The sequence below is a fragment of the Choloepus didactylus genome, chromosome 15, assembly GCF_015220235.1.
Source record: "Choloepus didactylus isolate mChoDid1 chromosome 15, mChoDid1.pri, whole genome shotgun sequence".
Classification (NCBI taxonomy): domain Eukaryota; kingdom Metazoa; phylum Chordata; class Mammalia; order Pilosa; family Megalonychidae; genus Choloepus; species Choloepus didactylus.
In genome coordinates, this window is record NC_051321.1 from 31,269,087 (window position 1) to 31,278,222 (window position 9,136).

The 9,136-nt window shown below is 53.9% G+C and overlaps 2 protein-coding genes across 2 annotated transcripts; one reads left to right on the forward strand and one right to left on the reverse strand.

Annotated features, from left to right (window-relative positions):
- The first annotated feature begins 1,628 nt into the window (after positions 1-1,628).
- PITX3 (paired like homeodomain 3) lies at positions 1,629-4,717 on the forward strand. Its single transcript, XM_037805005.1, has 4 exons — positions 1,629-1,687; positions 3,225-3,354; positions 3,522-3,724; positions 4,130-4,717. Exons 2-4 carry the CDS (start codon positions 3,237-3,239, stop codon positions 4,715-4,717), a joined length of 909 nt encoding a protein of 302 aa, XP_037660933.1. The 5' UTR covers positions 1,629-1,687; positions 3,225-3,236.
- Positions 4,718-5,995: 1,278 nt separating this feature from the next.
- ELOVL3 (ELOVL fatty acid elongase 3) lies at positions 5,996-8,845 on the reverse strand. Its single transcript, XM_037805347.1, has 4 exons — positions 8,745-8,845; positions 7,586-7,717; positions 6,740-6,891; positions 5,996-6,483 (listed from the first exon to the last, which is right to left on the reverse strand). The coding sequence occupies exons 1-4, from the start codon at positions 8,843-8,845 to the stop codon at positions 6,056-6,058; spliced, it is 813 nt and encodes a 270-aa protein (XP_037661275.1). The 3' UTR covers positions 5,996-6,055.
- Positions 8,846-9,136: the final 291 nt, after the last annotated feature.

The following is a 9,136-nucleotide window of genomic DNA, read 5'->3' on the forward strand; positions in this document are numbered from 1 at the left end:
AATAGCTTGGTGCCCCCAAGCCTCTGCCTGACCAGCCCACCAGAGTCTGCTAGGAGACCATGCCCCACCCTATCTTTCTATTGCCTGTTTGGCTTTAGTGTTCTTTCCTTCTCTCTTTACAGTTTCAAGGTCAGGGCTCTTCTCAGCCTTGTCCCCTCTCTTTGCTGTTACTAACCCATTCAAGAGCCTGAAGGCTTCATTCTTTTCTTTATCAGTCCCTGATCCCAAAATGGTTCCCAGCCTGGGTTACTCTGCCCATTTTGCTGTCACCTTATTGACTGAGCCCTCTTTTACGTTCAGGATAGAGTGTTCACAACACACACATTTGCATTCCTCTCTAAAATCCCTACTCACCTTTGATGACCAGAGAAATTCTTCACTGTCGGATATAGGGTCTGGGAGGAAGATGGGAAGGTGGACCACTCCAGCAAGTCCAGAGGTGAGGATGAGACCTTACTCACCACTCTAAATTCAGCACCTAACTCAGTGCCCAGCTCATAGAAGGTGCTAAAAAAAAAACTGTTCAATAAATGAAAATAAATCCTTGGGTAGAGTTTTACCCCTATTTTTACATGTTAAAACTTATAACAATGCTGAATGAAGGTAGAAAGAGAAAGAATTACGATCTCCCTTTTAGAGATGAAGAAATATGCCCAGAGAGGTAAAGTAACATGCCAAGGTCACACAGCTAATAAGCTGAGGAGCCAGGACATGAACCCAGATCATTTTCCTCCAAACATAATTTCTTTGGGCTATACAAGGTTACTTTCCTAAGAGGGGCCTGGGCAGTTTCTGTTTCCCCTTCCCACCCCATCCTCTGGCTCCAGCATTCTCATGCCTTCTCCCCCACTTTAGCCAAGCAGACTCTTCCCAGCAGCCTGAGTATGGACCATTCCCTGGGCCCCCTTGTCCTCTTCCTCCTCCCCTACAGAGTCTTCAGCTCCTGGGACTGAGAGCTGAGGTTCAGAGGGTCCAGGAAGGGGAGGGGGAGGGGAATGGCCAGCTCCAAAACAGCCCAGGCAGCTGTCCTTGTCACAGAGAAAGGAGACTGTGTGATAGTGTGTGTCTGCCTGAATGTGGGAGCGCATGTGTGGGAGAGTGTGTGTTTGTGTGCCTCTAGCTCCAAGTCCAAGTGCTTATTTTGTCTCTGAGTGGGGGCCCATGTGTGTCTGCATGTGTGTCTGCCTGTCTTTGGGAACTCTGCTTTTTCAGCCTCATCTTTTACTCTGGCCCCTATCCCTCCTCACCCTGCCTCCACCTACTGAAATAAAGAGTGAAACCAAGACCCAGGTATGGAATGCTGGGGGAAGGGGAATTTGGAAAATTGGAAGTCTGGAGCCAGAGCAGACTAGCAGGATGAATGGTGAAGGTGAGACTTAACATTCTCCCAAAGCAAACCTAACTGTCCCTCTTTTCCCAGCTCCTATGGCCTCTGGAAAAGCTAGGGTTATGGTTTGCCTTTTGAGGGCATTTTGGGTATGAAATAAGGAAAGACTTCAGAGCACCCCTTTTCCCACCTCTTAGTTCTAAACCTTCCTCCGTCATCTTCCCAGCTGATTTGGGAAGAACTGCCAATCAAGGCTGCCACAAGTCCTTCCCAAGGCCATCTCCCGTCCATTGGAACATCGTTGGGCCAAAGTTTTCCAGCCCCAAGCCTCTGGCTCCTGATCTCAGATCTGGAAGGGAGGTAAGCTAATCACATCCCTACCCCTGGCCTGACTTCTCTCCTTCCTTCCCCCTTTCCCTCCAGTCCTGCTTTTCCAGTCCCAGGAAAAGATCCAAGGCCTAGTCCTTTCTGCCCATGGAAACGGCAAGGACTATTGCTCAATCTCCTGCCTCAACCAATGTCCCATTCCCCAACATGGCCTGCAAGGTGGGGTAGGGGGGCAGCTGTGATCTCTGAGCTGGCCGAAGGGGGCATTACCATGTGCAAATACAGGCTGCTGCCCATCTGTGCCTCCCTCAGAAAGGCTCCTAATAAATTCAGAGCAGTCAAGTGACACACATCTCAATCTAGGCTAATCCAGCACATTAATGCCACCACACAGTGCCTGCATTAAGCCCCTGTTCATAGAAAGGGGATGGGGGAGGGCAGATGGACCCCTCCCACCAAGCTCTCCACCCCTGTCCCTCTGGCCCTAGCCTCCTTTGGTTCTCCTCCCAACCAGGAGCCATCCAGAGTGCTGAGCCTTAGTTTTGTCCCTTTCCCTTCGTCCCACAAGAGGGGTCCTGGGAGAGCCAGCAGGTCTCCTGGGCAATGTCAGGCTAGGTTTGGGATAGGAAGGACAGGTAGGACACTGATTTTAAGAAGCCCACACCTACTGTCTGCATGAGAGTAGAGCAATAACTGGTAGGATTCAATATGTGTCTGGGCAGGCATAGGAGCAGACAGGGCCCTAGAGCCCAGTGGTTTTCAAACTTTAAAAAAAAAAATTATGGTAGCATATATACAGCACAAAACTTCCCATTTTAACCACTTCCATGTGTACAATTGAATGATATAAATTACATTCACAATATTGTGCTACCAACGCCACCGTCCATCTTCAAACTTGTTTTGATATTGGAACCCTTTCTTCAGGTAATGTCTCAGAAAAGCATAAACAAAACAGACAAAAGCATCTGAAAAAGAGTGATAATACTTAATCCTGACACATTCTTATAAGAGTGAGGGAAAATGAGGTGAGGGCACATCATGAAGATTCGTAAATGATAGCAGTGATTATTCTTGTGGGAGAAATATCAGGCCTGGTTCAAAATCAAATCTGTTTAAAGGAGAGTCGATGCCCCCTTAGGCTCAGGCTGTGTCTTGGGTATGACTGACCACGGGGCATGTAGGAGCATATGGGGATATTGTGTTTTCATGTAGAGGCAGTTGAAGTTTTTGAAGATATGGTGTATGGTATGTGGTGTGCAAGTGTGCATTTTCATTAACTCACTAAATATTTATTGAATACCAGCTGTGTACTAGGCCCAGTTCTAGGTACCCAGCACTGAACAAACCAAAGTTCAGGTTTTATATATCTGCATAAAACCTCTGAATATAACCCTTTTTTCCTTTAGGCTGCTGTTTCCCCATTCTATCCTGGGACATCCCACACAGGGGTAGCTAGGTCGGTGGCAGAGAAAGGGGGCAGGGAACTTATCGGGAAATATTACTGTGAACCGGATACCCCTGAGATTTTACCCCCATTAACGTGGTCTGTGTTCTCCCTTGCCTCCAGAGCCCTTCCTCCATGGAGTTCAGCCTGCTCAGCGAGGCGGAGGCCCGCAGCCCTGCCCTGTCACTTTCAGACGCGGGTACACCCCATCCCCCGCTCCCAGAGCACGGCTGCAAGGGCCAAGAGCAGAGCGGTGAGCGCGCCCCCTTCTGGGAGTGGAGGAAATAATAGTTCAATACCTAGAGGGGGTGGGTCCCGGGGGTGGGGGACTTGGAGGTGGAGGGGATTAAGGAAGTCCTTGAGCGGAGAAATCCAAGCAGGACTAGGCGTCTTCTGACCTGTCCTAACCTCGGCCCCCAGACTCAGAGAAGGCCTCGGCTTCGCTGCCCGGCGGCTCGCCCGAGGACGTCTCGCTGAAGAAGAAGCAGCGGCGGCAGCGCACCCACTTCACCAGCCAGCAGCTGCAAGAGCTGGAGGCAACCTTCCAAAGGAACCGCTACCCCGACATGAGCACGCGCGAGGAGATCGCCGTGTGGACCAACCTCACCGAAGCCCGCGTGCGGGTACGGCCGGCCCTGTCGCGGAACCCTCACCCACCCCACTCCACCCCACCCCGGCCTCCCTCTCACCCTTAGTGAGCAGCTTCGGAATTCGTTGCTCCTAGTTCTGCTTCACCTGCACCCATCCGCGGATCCAACACTCAACGCCCCCCGCCCCACGAGGTCTTCCTTCCACAACTCTGTCCCTGGACCTCCCGTTTCTTCACCCCTGACACCGTCTCTTGCCTACTGCCCCCCAGCCCCTGCCGCCCTCAGTTCAGGCCTCCGAACCCTCTCACCCTTACTAGCTGCTCCATGACCCCCATCCTCGTCTCCAGCTTGAGCCCCCGTCCGGGTGGCACATCCCACCAGCTGCGCTCACCGACCCCCGCTCGGCCCTGGCCCTGACACTTTCTCCCGCGCCCGCAGGTGTGGTTCAAGAACCGGCGCGCCAAGTGGCGAAAGCGGGAGCGTAGTCAGCAGGCGGAGCTGTGCAAGGGTGGCTTCGCGGCGCCGCTAGGGGGGCTGGTGCCGCCCTACGAGGAGGTATATCCCGGCTACTCGTACGGCAACTGGCCGCCCAAGGCGCTCGCCCCACCGCTCGCCGCCAAGACCTTCCCGTTCGCCTTCAACTCCGTCAACGTGGGGCCTCTGGCTTCGCAGCCGGTCTTCTCGCCGCCCAGCTCCATCGCCGCCTCCATGGTGCCCACGGCCGCGGCTGCCCCGGGTACAGTGCCAGGGCCCGGGGCCCTGCAGGGCCTGGGCGGGGGCCCTCCCGGGCTGGCTCCGACAGCCGTGTCCTCCGGGGCAGTACCCTGCCCTTACGCCTCGGCCGCCGCAGCCGCAGCTGCAGCCGCCTCCTCCCCCTACGTATACCGGGACCCATGTAACTCGAGCCTGGCCAGCCTGCGGCTCAAGGCCAAACAGCACGCCTCTTTCAGCTACCCCGCCGTGCCCGGGCCGTCCCCGGCCGCCAACCTCAGCCCGTGCCAGTACGCCGTGGAACGGCCCGTATGAGCGGCCGGGCCCATTGGTCACCTCGAGGGCGGGGGCAATAACTCACAGCCTCTCAGGACTGGGGTCATCTTGACTTGCTTGCTCCCAGCCCAGGGTTTGAGAGGGGTTGCTTGGGCAACTGGGGGCAGTCGGTACAGGAGAGGAGGGCCTTCTCCCCCCTTAGCCGTGAGGGGTGGACTGGGTCCTATACGCAGACCGCGGCCCTGGGACTAAGGCCAGGAACAGGGACCAGTTCCCCGGGGGGCCAACTCACCCTTGGCCCACCCATCCCGCCTTCTCCAGACTCCCCCTCCCCCGTTTTCAAAGATAAATCAAATAAATATGCGCGGACTGTCAAAGGCCTGATGATTCAGAGTTGCGGTTGAGTCCTCTACAAACCCAAGCCTCAAGCTCCCCATTGTTTAAAGGAGGAGGACTGGGCTGTACAGGAGCCGGGTGAGGGTCCAAGCTTCTCCGGCTTCAGTCCCTCTCACCCTCTCCCCTCTCCCCCAGGATGGAAAAGTCTGGAGATAACTGAAGAAAAGAAGGGGCGGGAGGGGGCGGTGTACGTGTATTTGTGTGTGGCCTGAGAGTTGAGAGTCCCGGGACCGCTACTCAGCTGGCGACGGCCAAACTGGTGCTGCGGCGCCATCTCGCGGTCTCAGAAAGGAGAGCTGGTAGGTTTGGTCTCTAACTCTTATTTGCAGGTCTGCATGAGGGGGAGGTTCCCTCATAAACGTGTAGTAGTGAAAACGATCCTAAATTCTGCAACTTAGGAGGCTTGTGATCTTACATAAGTCATTCCGACTATCTTCACCTGTTTCTCACTGGGTCATATGAGGGGCTTTGAGCCTCTAAGAGCAATAAAATTCTAGTCTGTGACATTATGTGCTTACCAGGCCTAGGATTCTTATTGAGTGTCTCGTGTGTGTGCCTCTCATCCTTCCACACACCCGCCTAGACTTCCCACCTGGTGATAATTCCACTGATAGCAGTACCCCTTCCCCAATCACAGCACCCTTCTCCAAATCCCCAAAGGATGACTCATCTTGTTGAAATCTTTAATTTAAAAACTAGGGCAAGAAGAGGAGAGATTTCTGGATAGAAATAGAAATATCTCAGCTCTGGGGACCCTCCTCAGTCATACCCCCATCCCAGGGTCTTCTTGGCCTCCACATAAAAAACAGCAGCATCAAAGTATCATTCCACATCACCATCCCAGGGGTGATGCTTCCTGTCTATCATAACTTTCTGCCACCATATCCCATGGGGAAACCATGCAGGTAAAACACCCAAATCATTCTCTCAACCCAAGCTTACACTCTCAGTGCCCGGGGCTCCCTCTTTCTCTCCAACCCTTCACTGGTTCTTGGTTTTGCCTTTGATCTTGGGCATTATGTAGGATTGGTAGAAAAAGTGAGCAAAGAGGATGAAATAGGTTGCATACAACATGGAGGACCAGAAGAAGTGTTGCGCTGTGGTGTGGCATCCCTTTTCCTGCCTCCAGATATAAGTCAAGATGCCAAAGATGGCTCCTAAAAACATCTGCAAGATCTGCAGGCTGGTGATGACCATGGAAAGCATCCTGGGGAACTTCATTTTGGCAGCCTTCAGAGTGTAGTAGGTGTACATGATGGCATGCACACTCAAGTTCATGACCATGAACCAGCCGCCAGCAGGCACCCTGTTCTTGTATCCAAAACTCGTGTACACTAGAACAGTGCTGTGGTGGTACCAGTGTATAAAGATGAGTGGCCGTTTACGCAGGATGATGAAGGCCGTGTCTCCTGGGAGATGGGAATTCACAGCTGGCACACCCAAGTGCTGAGGCCACCCTCCGCACCAGGTGTGGAGACCCAGAGGGAACTCTCAGGGCAGGGATGGGGGGTATTTGTGGTAGAGAATCTGAAGAGGGGCTTGGGTGAGAGGTGTTGTTAGGACCCAGGGGTAGGGAAGGGGCTCTCCATGTGATGGTTGAGAGGAGGGTTCTGAGCAGGTATGCAGTTCACTGGGCACCAGAGGGGACAAAACCTTGCCACTCACCGAGTTCAATGATCTTGCTGAGAAGAAAGGCGCAGGACCAGAATTTGACTACGGAATTGTTGATGAAGATGGAGAAGCACACAGTTTGTTTTAGGCCCCCTCTAAGGAACACGGTCCCCATAAATCCCCACATCCTCACTGCCCCCAGGATACTGAAATGGGACAGAGGAAGAGTGTGTAAGGGTAATCCCCAGACACCAATTCACCCTTGCTCTTGGCCTGGCAAGGTCACTAAATCCCAAGCTCCACCACCTCCCTATCCTTCCAGCAGGGATGGGTCACATCTTCTGAGATCCTGGGGCCAATATAGTAGATCCAACCAATAGTCAAGTGGACATGGGGGCTGGCTAAGGAGAAGGTGATGCTGGGGGATGGAACTGAAGATTGGGTTAAGGAATGGAGTTCTGGATGGGGTAGGAGCCTGGCAAGTAATGGGTGGAAGAACAGGGAAGATAGGAGGCGTTCGGAGGAGGAAGTTTGGGCAGGAGGGGCTAGAGAAGTTGTTGAAAGGTCTTGGGAGGAGCTGTTAGGAGCTGTGAGCATTAGATGCTGGGAAAATTTGGTGGAAGTACACAGATCCCATGAGGCTGAGAGGGATAAACTAGAAACTGCCAGTTTGCATGCAGGGGGAGAAGGAAAATAGGATAATGTGAAAGGAGAGTGAAATCTTGGCAGAGGAGCCAGAGCTGAAAAAATGGGATTAGGGAAAGTTTAAGGAGGCAACTTGGCGGGGGGGGGGGGGGCAGCCTGGGGGTTAATGCAGTTGAGGTTCCTGGAAAGGTGTCAGGGATAAAATAGGAGTCTAAAGCCTAGAGACTAGGCTGGGGGTGGGGAGGAAAGTCTTACCTGAAGATGGCAAGGCAGAAGGACCAGAGGATGAGCGGCCAATGCAGGCTGTAGCCCTTCCGTGCCTTCATGTAGTTCTGCCCCACAATGATGAGCAGTAGGTAGATCAGAGCTATGGGGATAGTGGTTGCCCTGGAGGGCAGAAGACAAAGGGGATGGGATCATGGGTGGGTGCTGGTTAGAGGAATGCCTCTCTCTAGGTGAGTACTCTGGGTAGGAGTCCCAGCTCTGCCACTTACCAGCTGTGTGACACTGGGAAAACTACATAATTCTTTGAGCCTCAGTGTCCTTATCTGTAAAAGGGGAGTAATACTTTTCTCCTAGCAAGGTTAATGCATATAAAGTACCTAGAACAGGACAGGGGCTCTGTCCAAGGTTCCTGTGATTACTGCTCTCTCACTGGGGTTGGGGGTGGGTGACAGTTGTCTGGCTCACACCCAGAGTCAACCCAAGGCTGCAGTGTAAGAAGAATGTAGCAATCGCTTCCGTCTGCCTGGGCCAAGGCAAATTGGCTGGAGCACAAAGTCATCCCACGAACACCTCTGAGGAGCTTTTGGACAAAGCCAGAAAGCCTGGGGAACACTTAGAAGAGCTCTCTAGCTTCGCCTCCTTCTCCACAGCAAGGACAATATCTGGGGAACAACGTGGTAATTACCAAGGGCACCAGCACTATCCACATACATGTGCACACACACAGTCACGAAGGACAGAGGAACAGTCATCTATAAGACGAATGGGAGTAAGGGTTCAGATCAACTCATTCCTTGGAGACCAGCTTTCAATAGGACTCTTTCTCCTTGGCTTCTGTTTCCTCCCATTCTTCTCCCCATCCTCTTACTTTTCCCTCCCTCCTCTCTCTTCCTACCCCCCTTCTCTTCCCCTCCCTCCCTCCCTCCCCCTCTCTCCCCCCACCCCCTCTCTCCCCCTCTTCCTTTCCCTCTCCCCCTCTCCCCCCGCTTCGTTCCTTAACCCCCAACTCTCTTTTCTTCCACTTCTAATCTCTTCGCGGTGCCACACTACTGCCGCTCAGGCAGCGGGGGTGTGGAGCCAGTACTGGGACCCAATACCTTTGCTCTTTAGGGAAATCACCGCAGGCATTCAGTGCCCCCTACTCCCACCCAAGCGCCTGGCACGGCGCTTCCCGCTCCCCAGGTCTCACCAGTAGTCCTCCAAAAAGGGCCTCGGGTCCTGGAGCATCTCAAAGTTGCAGGGCGGGAACAGCTGCTCTGTTTCGTCGGAGATATTCGTGACCGTGGCCATTTCGTTCTGCAGACGTCGAGGTCTCGAGCTTGGGGAGCTGGATGAGAGGTTAGCGGTTCGAGGACGCAGCGAACCTTGAGGGAACCAGGACGGAAGGAACCCGTGGCAAGCCAAAGAGAGCGTCGGAGCCAGGCGGGTGCGCTGCAGTCCCGTCGGCTTCTGCGGCGGCCGCCGCTGCGGTATATAAGGAGGAATTGGAAACCGACGCCGCCAGCCTGCGCGCAGCCCCCTGCCGGCGCCCGGCGGTTATCCAATCTCGGCCAAGAGACGCCACTGTCCCGCCCCTGGGCG